Genomic DNA, 16,524 nt, shown 5'->3' with positions numbered 1-16,524 from the left:
GGCTTGCAAGCATCCCCCTTTTTCCTCCAAACATAACGATGGTCATTATGGCCAAACAGTTCTATTTTTGTTTCATCATCAGACCAGAGGACATTTCTCCAAAAGTACGATCTTTGTCCCCATGTGCAGTTGCAAACCGTAGTCTGGCTTTTGATTGATTTGCACTTTTCGCACCAAAGTACGTTCATCTCTAGGAGACAGAATGCGTCTCCTTCCTGAGCGGTATGACGGCTGCATGGTCCCATGGTGTTTATACTTGCGTACTATTGTTTGTGCAGATGAACGTGGTACCTTCAGCCGTTTGGAAATTGCTCCCAAGGATGAACCAGACTTTTCTGAGGTCTTGGCTGATTTATTTTTGATTTTCCCATGATGTCAAGCAAAGAGGCACTGAGTTTGAAGGTAGGCCTTGAAATACATTCACAGGTACACCTCCAATTGACTCAAATGATGTCAATTAGCCTATCAGAAGCTTCTAAAGCCATGACATCAATTTCTGGAATTTTCCAAGCTGTTTAAAGGCACAGTCAACTTAGTGTATGTACACTTCTGACCCACTGGAAATGTGATACAGTGAATTATAAGTGAAATAATCTGTCTGTAAACAATTGTTGGAAAAATGACTTGTGTCATGCACAAAGTAGATGTCCTAACCGACTTGCCAAAACTAAAGTTTATTAACAAGAAATGTGTGGAGTGGTTGAAAAACAAGTTTTAATGACTCCAACATAAGTGTATGTAAACTTCCAATTTCAACTGTGTGTGTATATATATATATATATAATATGTGTATGTGTGAAATTTGTTTTGATTTAGAATGGACCATTTTCATGCACCTGTCTCGAAACAGGGACAGCAGGAAAAAATACATGTCATCTACGCACTTAAATAACGAATGGTGGACACTTTTCCCCTGTGTTTTTTATTCTTCTTCATGACAGCCAGATAGGTTATATTCATGTTGTAAAGAAAAGCAATATGCTTAATATTAGGAAAGCTGAGAAATAAAAATAGTAGGCCTAGCCTATAGAAAGCTGATCCTCCTCTTTTTAGATGAGGCCATCACTCTATTTTCTCACGCAATTGCATAACCTATTGAAATGTTGCGCAACATGAGCGCTCATTTTCAAATACATTTGCATTGATGTCAGAGTGATTAGATGGACAATAGAGTGCTGAGTACCAGGCAGTTAACACGTTTGGTAGGTTACTAATGACCAGCAGCAGCATCAGAGCTTGGAGAAGCCTAATTACTGTGACTAAACGGTCACGTGGAATTTGACTGCCTTAATGACTGTCACCACCGGTGTGGCGGTAATACGGTCACCACAACAGCCCTAGTTGTGGGTAGATGGGTGTGGGTGGTGGTTGGGCATGAAAAGAAAATTCCTGTATTATGAATTATTGCACAACTGTTTATGTTATTGTGCAAAAAATAAGTATAAAATATATATATGCTTTGAAATGCATAATTAAAATGTATATGTATATCTATATATACACACATAAACCTTTTAATTATGCATTTAAAAGCATATATATGCTTATAATTATGCATATATATATATATATATATATATATATGCATAATATTATATATATAATACTTATTTTTCACATAATTGAAGTGTGTGTGTGTGTGTGTGTGTGTGTGTGTGTGTGTGTGTGTGTGTGTGTGTGTGTGTGTGTGTGTGTGTGTGTATGTATGTGTGTATGTATGTATGTGTATATATATATATATACACATTTTAAATTATGCATTTAAAAGCATACAGAATCAAACAAATCATGTGTAATTATCCCTGCTATAGTACATTCAAAAATATATTATATTATTTTCAAAAAGCACATTTCAGTCCAAAGGCTTGTTTTTATTTTTTTTTGCAAATTCCCAGAGCTCAATCTTGGACTTCCCACTAGGGAGCAATGTGATTATTGACTGATTGGCTGACAGGTTCCGGGCGGCCTGCTAACGAATGTGTTCCGGCTAGAGATCGGCATTGTCCATCCAGGGCAGTTTCCCAAATAGCACACTAATCCCTATATATAGTGCACTACTTTTCACTTAAGCCCTGGTCAAAAGTAGTGCACATGTCAAAAGTAGTTCACTATTTAGAGAAAAGCATGTTAACCCCACTCACAGGGGTGTTAACCCTGATGTTACCTTTGCGTACAGCTTAGATACTGTGTCATGTTTTGAGCTTGTGTGTCGTATAACACCACAGCATGTGAATGATTCAGTGGGTAGACAGGACAGGCACAGACAGATGTAGTTACCTTGCTACACAGCTCAGGCACCCTCAGTGCTAATTGGACCATTTCAGGCAGCAGAGACCCAAACAGATGATGAACGGCGTCATGCTCCAGATCCTTGGAGAGGAAGAGAAGAGGTTTGTTTATGTTTAGTTGTTTATGTTTGTTTAAAAAACAAGAGCTCAACTGTGACATTAGCCTATTGGGTTTTAATCATGCATGAATAAACAATAACAAACCACACAGCCATGCAATCTCCATAGACAAACACTGACAGTAGAATGGCTTTACTGAAGAGCTCAGTGACTTTCAACGTTGCACAGTCATAGAATGTCACCTTCCAAAAAGTCATTTTGTAAAATGTCTGCCCTGCTAGAGTTGCCCGGTCAACTGTAAGTGCTGTTATTGTTAAGTGGAAACGTCTAGGAGCAACAACGGCTCAGCCGCGAAGTGGTAGGACACACAAGCTCATAGAACGGGACCGCCGAGTGCTGAAGCGCGTAAAAAAATCATGTCTTCGGTTGCAACTACTACTTAGTTCCAAACTGCCTCTGGAAGCAACGTCAGCACAATAACTGTTCGTCTGGAGCTTCATGAAGTTGGTTTCAGAGCCCTGACCTCAACCCCATCGAACACCTTTGGGATGAATTGGAACGCCGACTGCGAGCCGGGCCTAATCGCCCCGACCTCACTAGTGCTCTTGTGGCTGAATGCAAGAAAGTCCCCGCAGCAACGTTCCAACATCTAGTGGAAAGCCTTTCCCAGAAGAGTGGAGGCTGTTACAGCAGCAAAATGGAGGGGGGAGGGACACCAACTCCATATTAAATGCCCATGATTTTGGAATGAGATGTTCGGGGTCCACATAGTTTTGTAGTGTATATAGAGGTCAGTCTCCATTGACACCATAATCATTTTAAAATTGCATGCGCCATTCTCTACCAACTGAGCTAGAGGACCACCATGTGGGTAGTGGACAAGTGCACACTCCAGGGGAAAAAAAGCATAGAATATTTGAGATGCATAGCCTGCAGGGGGGGGGACCCCCAAACCTTCCAAGAGGCCAAACATTGACATCTGGCCAAAAAAACGGTCTAATGTGCTATACAGATGTAATGTATTGTACCCAGCCGCCCTCTACCCTGCCAAAATAAAGATAGCTAAAGCGATATTTTTTAGACATTAATACAATTCATTAAATAAAAAAAGTAATTCAAATCAATCAACAAGTTTCATATTCAAACCATCAATATTGAACATTTACAGAAAACAATAGAGATGTATAGATTTCTCACTTCAATTTAAAAGGTTTTGAAAATCAGGTTAAAAATCCTGGTTTTACTATTTTTTGTTAATTTAGTGTGAAAATAAAACATTTCTGAAATGAATCTGTAATAGAAGGTTTCATCAACATGATCCCTACACTCGGTTCTCCCTTTATTTAAACGTGTTCACTATGTTTTCCGTAGTGACAAATTTAGTGGGGTTGTAATGAATTAAGGATAATATGTCAAATATGCAATACAAAGCGTGTGAGTAGTATATATATATATATATGTCTACCTGGAACACGTGTGCTGAAAGTCTGGGGAAAATAGGATACAAATATGAATGTTATATATATATATATATATTTTTTTTTTTTTACACCCCCAATTTGCACACCCCACTTCTGTAGAATGACCCATATAGGCCTAAGTGCTGTTATTCTATCGTGGAAGATATTTACGACTATGTATTTATTTACAGCCGTATCGGGTGCCAAATGTCAGTGTGATCAATCACTGAGCAATTTCATCAAGGTTTCAGGGAGGGAGCATTGGTGGGGGGGGGGGGGGGGGGGGGGGACCGCGTGTGGGCTGATTAAACGTGGCTTCTTCCTCGAACAGATGATCATGAACCATGAATGTGTGTGTATATATGTGTGTGTGTGTGTGCACGTGCCTGCCTGCCTGCCTGCATGTGCGTCTATCAGTGCGTGTGTGCGTCTCGTGTGTGAAGGATAGGAAGTGTGTTCACTTCCTGGAGACAGGGAGACTTGACTGCCGATTTAGCATTGGGCCACAGGAGGGACATTTATATTACAGCAAACAGGGCCTGACTAAACGCTGTCATAAGTAATAACCTGGGTGAAATCATAACGGATCCCTCTGGGTATAATGAATGAAGCAGGGCCTGATGGGTAGGGATGGGAGAGATGGGATTTAGCTGAGCTAGCATTGCCCCGGGTTACCTCTAAATCACAGGGAGACAGACGATCAAATCAACTGAACTAACACTGGCTGTTTTGACTTGAAACAGGTCTATACATCACATCAAACTGAAAGTCATCAAGTAAGAAGACAGGGGGGTGCCAGAGACTGGAGAGGAGGCTGCCGTAGGGAGGAGAGGAGGCTGCCGTAGGGAGGAGAGGAGGCTGCCGTAGGGAGGAGAGGAGGCTGCCGTAGGGAGGAGAGGAGGCTGCCGTAGGGAGGAGAGGAGGCTGCCGTAGGGAGGAGAGGAGGATGCCGTAGGGAGGAGAGGAGGCTGCCGTAGGGAGGAGAGGAGGCTGCCGTAGGGAGGAGAGGGGGATGCCGTAGGGAGGAGAGGAGGCTGCCGTAGGGAGGAGAGGGGGATGCCGTAGGGAGGAGAGGAGGCTGCCGTAGGGGGGAGGAGAGGGGGATGCCGTGGAGAGGGGGATGCCATAGGGAGGAGAGGGGGATGCCGTAGGGAGGAGAGGGGGATGCCGTAGGGAGGAGAGGAGGCTGCCGTAGGGAGGAGAGGAGGCTGCCGTAGGGAGGAGAGGAGGATGACGTAGGGAGGAGAGGAGGCTGCCGTAGGGAGGAGAGGAGGATGCCGTAGAGAGAGGAGGCTGCCGTAGGAGAGAGGAGGCTGCCGTAGGGAGGAGAGGGGCTGCCGTAGGGAGGAGAGGGGGATGCCGTAGGGAGGAGAGGAGGCTGCCGTAGGGAGGAGAGGGGGATGCCGTGGAGAGGAGAGGGGGATGCCGTAGGGAGGAGAGGGGGATGCCGTAGGGAGGAGAGGGGATGCCGTGGAGAGGGGGATGCCGTGGAGAGGAGAGGGGGATGCCGTAGGGAGGAGAGGGGGATGCCGTAGGGAGGAGAGGGGGATGCCGTAGGGAGGAGAGGGGATGCCGTAGGGAGGAGAGGGGGCTGCCGTAGGGAGGAGAGGGGGATGCCGTAGGGAGGAGAGGGGGATGCCGTAGGGAGGAGAGGGGGATGCCGTGGAGAGGGGGATGCCGTAGGGAGGAGAGGGGATGCCGTAGGGAGGAGAGGGGGATGCCGTAGGGAGGAGGGGGGGCTGCCGTAGGAGGAGAGGGGGATGCCGTGGAGAGGAGAGGGGGATGCCGTGGAGAGGAGAGGGGGATGCCGTGGAGAGGAGAGGAGGCTGCCGAAAGGGAGGAGAGGAGGCTGCCGTAGGGAGGAGAGGGGGATGCCGTAGGGAGGAGAGGAGGCTGCCGTAGGGAGGAGAGGGGGATGCCGTGGAGAGGAGAGGAGGCTGCCGTAGGGAGGAGAGGAGGCTGCCGTAGGGAGGAGAGGGGGATGCCGTAGGGAGGAGAGGGGGCTGCCGTAGGGAGGAGAGGAGGCTGCCGTAGGGAGGAGAGGAGGCTGCCGTAGGGAGGAGAGGAGGCTGCCGTAGGGAGGAGAGGAGGCTGCCGTAGGGAGGAGAAGGGGGTCTGCCGTTAGGGAGGAGAGGGGATGCCTGTGGAGAGGAGAGGAAGGCTGCCGGTAGGGCAGGAGAGGGAGGCTGCCGGGGTAGGGGAAGAGAGGGGAATGCCGTAGGGAGGAGAAGGGGGATGCCGGAGTGAGGAGATGGGCTTCCGTAGGGAGGAGGAGTGGGATGCCCGTAGGGGAGGAGAGGGGGATGCCGTAGGGAGGAGAGGGGGATGCCGTAGGGAGGAGAGGGGGCTGCCGTAGGGAGGAGAGGGGGCTGCCGTAGGGAGGAGAGGGGCTGCCGTAGGGAGGAGAGGGGGATGCCGTAGGGAGGAGAGGGGGCTGCCGTAGGGAGGAGAGGGGGATGCCGTAGGGAGGAGAGGGGGATGCCGTAGGGAGGAGAGGGGGATGCCGTAGGGAGGAGAGGAGGATGCCGTAGGGAGGAGAGGGGGATGCCCTCCTCTCTATAATTACCACTACCTCCTCTCTCCTCCTCTCTATAATTACCCCTACCTCCTCTCTATAATTACCCCTACCTCCTCTCTCCTCTATAATTACCCCTACCTCCTCTCCTCCTCTCTATAATTACCCCTACCTCCTCTCTCCTCTATAATTACCCCTACCTCCTCTCCCCTCCTCTCTATAATTACCCCTACCTCCTCTCTCCTCTATAATTACCCCTACCTCTTCTCTCCTCCTCTCTATAATTACCCCTACCTCCTCTCTCCTCCTCTCTATAATTACCCCTACCTCCTCTCTCCTCCTCTCTATATTTACCACTACCTCCTCTCTCCTCCTCTCTATAATTACCCCTACCTCCTCTCTATAATTACCCCTACCTCCTCTCTCCTCCTCTCTATAATTACCACTACCTCTTCTCCCCTCCTCTCTATAATTACCCCTACCTCCTCTCTCCTCCTCTCTATAATTACCCCTACCTCCTCTCTCCTCCTCTCTATAATTACCCCTACCCTCTCTCCTCCTCTCTATAATTACCCCTACCTCCTCTCCTCCTCTCTATAATTACCCCTACCTCCTCTCTCCTCTATAATTACCCCTACCTCCTCTCTCCTCCTCTATAATTACCCCTACCTCCTCTCTCCCTCTATAATTACCCCTACCTCCTCTCTCCTCTATAATTACCCCTACCTCCTCTCTATAATTACCCCTACCTCCTCTCAATAATTACCACTACCTCTTCTCCCCTCCTCTCTATAATTACCCCTACCTCCTCTCTCCTCCTCTCTATAATTACCCCTACCTCCTCTCTCCTCCTCTCTATAATTACCCCTACCTCCTCTCTCCTCCTCTCTATAATTACCCCTACCTCCTCTCTCCTCCTCTCTATACTTACCCCTACCTCCTCTCTCCTCTATAATTACCCCTACCCTCCTCTCTCCTCTCTATAATTACCCCTACCTCCTCTCTCCTCTATAATTACCCCTACCTCCTCTCTCCTCTATAATTACCCCTACCTCCTCTCTCCTCCTCTCTATAATTACCCCTACCTCCTCTCTCCTCCTCTCTATAATTACCCCTACCTCCTCTCTCCTCTATAATTACCCCTACCTCTTCTCTCCTCCTCTCTATAATTACCCTTACCTCCTCTCTCCTCCTCTCTATAATGACCCCTACCTCCTCTCTCCTCCTCTCTATAATTACCCCTACCTCCTCTCTCCTCCTCTCTATAATTACCCCTACCTCTTCTCTCCTCCTCTCTATAATTACCCCTACCTCCTCTCTCCTCTCTATAATTACCCCTACCTCCTCTCCTCCTCTCTATAATTACCCCTACCTCCTCTCTCCTCCTCTCTATAATTACCCCTACCTCCTCTATCCTCCTCTCTATAATTACCCCTACCTCCTCTCTCCTCTCTATAATTACCCCTACCTCCTCTCTCCTCCTCTATAATTACCCCTACCTCCTCTCTCCTCCTCTCTATAATTACCCCTACCTCCTCTCTCCTCCTCTCTATTACCCCTACCTCCTCTCTCCTCCTCTCTATAATTACCCCTACCTCCTCTCTCCTCCTCTCTATAATTACCACTACCTCCTCTCTCCTCCTCTCTAGAAATACCACTACCTCCTCTCTCCTCCTCTCTATAATTACCCCTACCTCCTCTCTCCTCCTCTCTATAATTACCCCTACCTCTTCTCTCCTCCTCTCTATATTTACCCCTACCTCCTCTCTCCTCTCTATAATTACCCCTACCTCCTCTCTCCTCCTCTCTCCTCTCTCCTCCTCTCTATAATTACCACTACCTCCTCTCTCCTCCTCTCTATAAATACCACTACCTCCTCTCTCTCCTCCTCTCTATAAATACCACTACCTCCTCCTCTCTAGAAATACCACTACCTCCTCCTCTCTAGAAATACCACTACCTCCTCTCTCCCCCTCTCTATAATTACCACTACCTCCTCTCTCCTCCTCTCTATAAATACCACTACCTCCTCTCTCCTCCTCTCTATAAATACCACTACCTCCTCTCTCCTCCTCTCTATAATTACCCCTACCTCCTCTCTCCTCCTCTATAATTACCCCTACCTCCTCTCTCCTCCTCTATAATTACCCCTACCTCCTCTCTCCTCTATAATTACCCCTACCTCTTCTCTCCTCCTCTCTATATTTACCCCTACCTCCTCTCTCCTCTCTATAAATACCACTACCTCCTCTCTCCTCCTCTCTATAAATACCACTACCTCCTCTCTCTCCTCCTCTCTATAAATACCACTACCTCCTCTCTCCTCCTCTCTATAAATACCACTACCTCCTCTCTCCTCCTCTCTATAATTACCCCTACCTCCTCTCTCTCCTCCTCTCTATAAATACCACTACCTCCTCTCTCCTCCTCTCTATAATTACCCCTACCTCCTCTCTCTCCTCCTCTCTAGAAATACCACTACCTCCTCTCTCCCCCTCTCTATAATTACCACTACCTCCTCTCTCCTCCTCTCTATAAATACCCACTACCCTCCTCTCTCTCCTCCTCTCTATAAATACCACTACCTCCTCTCTCCTCCTCTCTATAATCCCTACCTCATCTCTCCCTTCCTCTCTATATACATACCACTACCGTCCTCTCTCTCCTCCTCTCTATAAATTACCACTACCTTCCTCTCTCCTCCCTCTCTATATTTACCCCTCCCTCCTCTCTCCTCCTCTCTATAATTACCCCTACCCCTCTTACCTCTCTCTCCTCCTCTCTATATTTACCCCCCCTACCCTCCTCTCTCCTCGTCTATAATTACCCCTACCTCCTCTCATCCATCCTCTCCGTCTCTCCTCTCTCCTCCTCTCTATAATTACCACTACCCTCCTCTCTCATCCTCCTCTCTATAAATACCACTACTCCTCTCTCATCCTCCTCTCCAGTATAAATACCACCTACCTCCTCCATCTCTAGGAAATACCACTACCTCCTCCGTCTCTAGATAGAACCTACCACTACTCTCCTCTCCTCCCACACATCTCTAGAATTACCACTACCTCCATCGTCTCCTCCTCTCTATAAATACCACTACCATCACTCTCTCCTCCTCTCTAATAAATACCACTACTACCTCTCCTCCTCCTGCCCCCTCTCTATAGATTACCCCCTACCTCCTCTTCTCCCTCCCTTTATAATCTACCCCTACCTTCCTCTCTCCCTCCTCCTATAATTACCCCTACCTCCTCTCTCCTCTATAATTACCCCTACCCTCTTCTCTCCTCCTCTCTATATTTACCCCTACCTCCTCTCTCCTCTCTATAAATACCACTACCTCCTCTCTCCTCCTCTCTATAAATACCACTACCTCCTCTCTCTCCTCCTCTCTATAAATACCACTACCTCCTCCTCTCCTCCTCTCTATAAATACCACTGACCTCCTCTCTCCCTCCTCTCTATAATTACCCCCCTGACCTCTCTACTCTCCTCCTCTCTATAAATACCACTACCTCCTCTCTCCTCCTCTCTATAATTACCCCTACCTCCTCTCTCCTCCTCCTCTCTAGAAATACCACTACCTCCTCTCTCCCCCTCTCTATAATTACCACTACCTCCTCTCTCCTCCTCTCTATAAATACCACTACCTCCTCTCTCTCCTCCTCTCTATAAATACCACTACCTCCTCTCTCCTCCTCTCTATAATTACCCCTACCTCCTCTCTCCTCCTCTCTATAAATACCACTACCTCCTCTCTCTCCTCCTCTCTATAATTACCACTACCTCCTCTCTCCTCCTCTCTATAATTACCCCTACCTCCTCTCTCCTCCTCTCTATAAATACCACTACCTCCTCTCTCTCCTCCTCTCTATAATTACCACTACCTCTTCTCCCCTCTCTATAATTACCACTACCTCCTCTCTATAATTACCACTACCTCTTCTCCCCTCTCTATAATTACCACTACCTCCTCTCTATATTTACCACTACCTCTCTCTCCCTACATCCCTCTCTATCCTTCATCCCTCCTCTCTCCTCTCTATCCTTCATCCCTCCTCTCTATCCTTCATCCCTCCCTATGCTGTACATCAAGGTATTAGCTTGTCAGTTGTCCAAAAAATACATATTGTGGGTGTGTGTGTGGGGTGCATATTCTAGAATCTGGTACCTCATATTTATGTTTTTTGATTTCATAAAAACAAGCGACTCCTGATACAAGCGTACGTCGCTTCAATTTTATTGTGAGGAAAGATATGGCCGCTACATACACAAAAGTGTGTGGACACACCTTTAAATTTGTGGATTCGGCTATTTCAACCACACCCGTTGCTGACAGGTGTATAAAATCGAGCACACAGCCATGCAATCTCCATAGACAAACATTGCAGTTGAATGGTCTTACTGAAGAGCTCAGTGACTTTCAACATGGCATCGTCATAGGATGCCACCTTTCTAACAAGTCAGTTTATCAAATTTCTGCCCTGCTAGAGCTGCCCCGGTTAACTGTAAGTGCTGTTATTGTGAAGTGGAAACGTCTAGGAGCAACAACGGCTCAGCCGCGAAGTGGTAGGACACAAAAGCTCACAAAAGCTTATAGCACATCAAAATGGTCTGTCCTCGGTTGCAACACTCACTACCGAGTTCCAAACTGCCTCTGGAAGCAACGTCAGCACAAGAACTGTTTGTCGGGTGCTTCATGAAATGGGTTTCCATGGCCTGACCGAGCAGCCGCACACAAACCTAAGTTAATCATGCGCAATGCCAAGTGTAGGCTGGAGTGGTGTAAAGCTCGCTGCCATTGGACTCTGGAGCAGTGGAAACTTGTTCTCTGGAGTGATGAATCACACTTCACCATCTGGCAGTCCAACAGACAAACCTGGGTTTGGCAGATGCCAGGAGAAGGCTTCCTGCCCCAATGCATTGTGCCAACTGTAAAGTTTGGTGGAGGAGGAATAATGGTCTGGGGCTGTTTGGTTCGGGCCCCTTAGTTCCAGTGAAGGGAAATCTTAACGCTACAACATACCATGACATTCTAGACGATTCTGTGCCTCCAACTTTGTGGCAGCAGTTTGGGCATTGCCCTTTCCTGTTTCAACATGACAATGCCCCCGTGCACAAAGCAAGGTCCATACAGAAATGGTTTGTCGAGATCGGTGTGGAAGAACTTGAATGGCCTGCACAAAGCCCTGACCTCAACCTCATCAAACGCCAACTGTGAGCCAGGCCTAATCGCCCAACATTGGTACCTGACCTCATTAATGCCATTATTTTACGTGTGTGTATTGTTGTGAATTGTTAGATGCTACTGCACTGTTGGAGCTAGAAACATAAGCATTTTGCTACACCCGCAATAACATCTGCTAAATATGTTTATGTGACGAGTAAATTTGATTTGAATGGAATTAAGTCCCCTCAGCAATGTTCCAACTTCTAGTGGAAAGCCTTTCCCAGAAGAGTGGAGACTGTTATAGCAGCAAAAGGGGAGGGACCAACTCCATATTAATGCCAATGATTTTAGAATGAGATGTTCAGACGAGCAGGTGTCCACATACTTTTGTTCATGTAGTGCATTTCCTATTTGTCAATGTAAAAAAACAAAAAAATAATTCACTCTATAACATGATTTATGACATAAGTGTTTTTGCAAATCAATTTGACAGGTTTAAGAATGGAATAATGCATTGTGTTTCTCTGTTATCATATGATGTCAGTCAGCTGTTATCCTCTGACAGCCTACTAAACGCTACCTTTATATGGAATGGGATTAAATTAGTTATCTTGCCTCCTGTTCCTCCCTGCATGTATAGCTGCCGACACAGCATTGCCATTCTCATACAGACTGTACATTATATCAATTACATTTTGTGCCTAAAGGCTAAAGAAAAGGGAAAGGGGGGGGATACCTAGTTAGTTGTACAACTGAATGCATTCAACTTAAATGTGTCTTCCGCCTTTAACCCAACCCCTCTGAATCAGGGAGGTGCGGGGGGGCTGCCTTAATCAACATCCAAGTCATCGGCGCCCGGGGAACAGTGGGTTAACTGCCTTGCTCAGGGGCAGAACGACAGATTTTTGCCGTGTCAGCTCAGGGATTCAATCCAGCAACCTTTTGGTTACTGGCCCAACGCTCTAACCACTAGGCTACCTGCTCTAACCACTAGGCTACCTGTCTCTAACCACTAGGCTACCTGTCTCTAACCACTAGGCTACCTGCCTCTAACCACTAGGCTACCTGCCTCTAACCACTAGGCTACCTGCTCTAACCACTAGGCTACCTGCTCTAACCACTAGGCTACCTGCTCTAACCACTAGGCTACCTGCTCTAACCACTAGGCTACCTGCCGTCTTGACACACTTGAAATAGGGAGGGATATATAGAATAGTGAAGACATCAAAACTATGAAATAACACATATGGAATCATGTATTAACAAAAAAAAGTGTTAAACTAACCAAAATATATTTCATATTTGAGATTCTTCAAAATAGCAACTTTTTGCCTTGATGACAGCTTTGCAAATACTTTGAAGAATCTGAAATATATTTAGATTTGGTTTAACACTTTTTTTTGGTTACTACATGATTGGTGTTATTTCATAATTTTAAAGTCTTCACTATTATTCTACAATGTAGAAAATAGTAAAAAAATAACAAAAATGAGTAGGTGTGTCCAAACTTTTGACTGGTAGTGTATTTTCTTGAGATGAGAAACAAACAATAATGAAACGTGTCTTTTCAAACAATTCTATTCTCTTGTAGCTCTACCGGAGCTACGTTAGAAGAAAAACACAGAGCTGTAGAGAGAACGACACACCACTCTTAAAATCAGTTGATGACTAGACTATATAAACCAATTGACTGCTCAGTCAAGATGTCACCCATATATTTCCACTGCTACAATTCAGGCAAATTGATCCCATTTTCCCTAGTGAAGGTTAGCTAGACAGCAGGCAAATTGATCCCATTTTCCCTAGTGAAGGTTAGCTAGACAGCAGGCAAATTGATCCCATTTTCCCTAGTGAAGGTTAGCTAGACAGCAGGCAAATTGATCCCATTTTCCCTAGTGAAGGTTAGCTAGACAGCAGGCAAATTGATCCCATTTTCCCTAGTGAAGGTTAGCTAGACAGCAGGCAAATTGATCCCATTTTCCCTAGTGAAGGTTAGCTAGATAGGAGGCAGGTGCTGATGTTGCGTTTATTTGGAGGTTCTCTCTGACTGGTCCCAGATGGGTAAGGGTTGTCTTGCCAACTCATATTGTGATCGTCAGCAAGAGAGCACAAAAAGATTTGGGACTGTAGCTACAGCAACTAGACAGGGCAGGTGCCAACTGGCGACAGATATGTGTGTGTGTGTGAGAGTGAGTGAGTGAGTGAGTGAGTGAGTGAGTGAGTGAGTGAGTGAGTGAGTGAGACACAGACACAGACAGAGACATAGGCAGAGACATAGGCAGACAGAGAGAGGGAGACAGAGAGAGGGAGACAGAGAGAGGGTCTGACAATTTTTAGGGCCTTCCTCTGACACCGCCTGGTATAGAGGTGCTGGATGGCAGGAAGCTTGGCCCCGGTGATGTACTGGGTCGTACGCACTACCCTCTGTAGCGCCTTGCGGTCGGAGGCCGAGCAGTTGCCATACCAGGCAGTGATGCAACCAGTCAGGATGCTCTCGATGGTACAGCTGTAGAACCTTTTGAGGATCTGAGGACCCATGCCAAATCTTTTCAGTCTCCCGAAGTGGAATAGGTTTTGTTGTGCCCTCTTCACGACTGTCTTGGTGTGCTTGTACCATGTTAGTTTGTGATGATGTGGACACCAAGGAACTTGAAGCTCTCAACCTGCTCCACTGCAGCACCGTCGAGGAGAATGGAGGCGTGCTCGGTCCTCTTTTTCCTGTCGTCCACAATCATCTCCTTTGTCTTGATCATGTTGAGGTAGAGGTTGTTGTCCTGGCACCACACTGCCAGGTCTCTGACCTCCTCCCTATAGGCTGTCTATTCATTGTTAGTGATCAGGCCTACACCTGTTGTGTCATCGGCAAACTTAATTATGGTGTTGGAGTTGTGCCTGGTCGTGCATTCATGAGTGAACAGGGAGTACAGGAGGGGACTGAGCACGCACCCCTGAGGGACCCCTGTGTTGAGGATCAGCGTGGCGGATGTGTTACCTACCCTCACCACCTGGAGGCGGCCCGTCAGGAAGTCCAGGATCCAGTTGCAGAGGGAGGTGTTTAATCCCAGGGTCCTTAGCTTAGTGATGAGCTTTGAGGGTACTATGGAGTTGAATGCTGAGCTCTAGTCCATGAATAGCATTCTCACATAGGTGTTCCTTTTGTCCAGGTGGGAAACGGCAGTGTGGAGTGCAATAGATAGAGTCATTTGTGAATCTGTTGGGGCGGTATGCAAATTGGAGTGGGTCTAGGGTTTCTGGGATAATGGTGTTGATGTGAGCCATGACCAGCCGTTCAAAGCACTTCATGGCTACAGACATGAGTGCTACGGGTCGGTCGTCATTTAGGCAGGTTACCTTAGTGTTCTTGGGCACAGGCACTATGTTGGTCTGCTTAAAACATCTGGCCCTGCGGCCTTGGAAATGTTGACCTGTTTAAAGGTCTTACTCACAACGACTGCAGAGAGCGTGATCACAGTCTTCCGGAACAGCTGGTGCTCTCATGCATGTTTCAGTGACATTTGCCTTCGAAGCGAGCATAGAAGTAGTTTAGCTCGTCTGGTAGGCTCGTGTCACTGGGCAGCTCTCGGCTGTGCTTCCCCTTGTAGTCTGTAATGGTTTGCAAGCCCTGACACATTCGACGAGCTTCAGAGCCGGTGTAGTACGATTCAATCTTAGTCCTGCATTGACGCTTTGCCTGTTTGATGGTTCGTCGGAGGGCATAGCGGGATTTCTTATGAGCTTCCAGGTTAGAGTCCCACTCCTTGAAAGCAGCAGCTCTACCCTTTAGCTAAGTGCGGATCTTGCCTGTAATCCATGGCTTCTGGTTGGGGTATGTACGTACAGTCACTGGGGGACGATGTCATCCTCGACACCATTGAGTTTCAAACAGTAAAGAGGCTTCAGTCTGTTTTAGACCCCATCATAGCACTGAGACTGCACTTGTGAAGGTGGTAAATGACCCTTTAATGGCGTCAGACCGAGGCTCTGCATCTGTCCTCGTGCTCCAAGACCTTAGTGCTGCTTTTGATACCATCGATCACCACATTCTTTTGGAGAGATTGGAAACCCAAATTGTTCTACACGGACAAGTTCTGGCCTGGTTTAGATCTTATCTATCGGAAAGATATCAGTTTGTCTCTGAATGGTTTGTCCTCTGACAAAACAACTGTACATTTCGGTGTTTCTCAAGGTTCCTTTTTAGGACCACTATTGTTTTCACTATATATTTTACCTCTTGGGGATGTCATTCGAAAACATATTGTTAACTTTCACTGCTATGCGGGTGCCACACAGCTGTACATTTCAATGAAACATGGTGAAGCCCCAAAATTGCCCTCGCTGGAAGCCTGTGTTTCAGACATAAGGAAGTGGATGGCTGCAAACTTTCTACTTTTAAACTCGGACAAAATAGAGATGCTAGTTCTAGGTCCCAAGAAACAAAGAGATCTTCTGTTGAATCTGACAATTAATCTTGATGGTTGTACAGTCGTCTCAACTAAAACTGTGAAGGACCTCGGCGTTACTCTGGACCCTGATCTCTCTTTTGAAGAACATATCAAGACTGTTTCAAGGCTTTTTTCCATCTACGTAACATTGCAAAGATCAGAAACTTTCTGTCCAAAATTGATGCAGAACAATTAATCCATGCTTTTGTTACTTCTAGGTTAGACTACTGCAATGCTCTACTTTCCGGCTACCCGGATAAAGCACTAAATAAACTTCAGTTAGTGCTAAATACGGCTGCTAGAATCCTGACTAGAACAAAATTTGATCATATTACTCCAGTGCTAGCCTCCCTGTGCTTTGGCAAAGTGGGTGGGGTTATATCCTGCCTGTTTGGCCCTGTCTGGGGGTATCATCAGATGGGGCCACAGTGTCTCCTGACCCCTCCTGTCTCAGCCTCCAGTATTTATGCTGCAGTAGTTTATGTATCGGGGGGCTAGGATCAGTCTGTTATATCTGGAGTATTTCTCCAGTGTCATGTGTGAATTTAAGTATGCTCTCTCTAAATTCTCTCTTTCTCTCTCTCGGGGG

At 46.8% G+C, this 16,524-nt stretch overlaps 1 protein-coding gene across 3 annotated transcripts in view; it reads right to left on the bottom strand.

The window, feature by feature from the left end:
• LOC115201727 (poly(ADP-ribose) glycohydrolase) overlaps positions 1-16,524 on the bottom strand; it is a 95,753-nt gene that overhangs the window by 62,469 nt on the left and 16,760 nt on the right. For all 3 annotated transcript variants that reach the window (XM_029765579.1, XM_029765581.1, XM_029765580.1), the window contains one exon: positions 2,278-2,370. In XM_029765579.1, coding sequence (XP_029621439.1) covers positions 2,278-2,370 — 93 coding nt within the window. The remainder of the gene's footprint in view (positions 1-2,277; positions 2,371-16,524) is intronic.

This window comes from Salmo trutta, chromosome 10, assembly GCF_901001165.1.
Source record: "Salmo trutta chromosome 10, fSalTru1.1, whole genome shotgun sequence".
Taxonomy (NCBI): domain Eukaryota; kingdom Metazoa; phylum Chordata; class Actinopteri; order Salmoniformes; family Salmonidae; genus Salmo; species Salmo trutta.
Note: the sequence above shows the minus strand (reverse complement) of the source record. Positions and strands in the feature narration are given on the sequence as shown.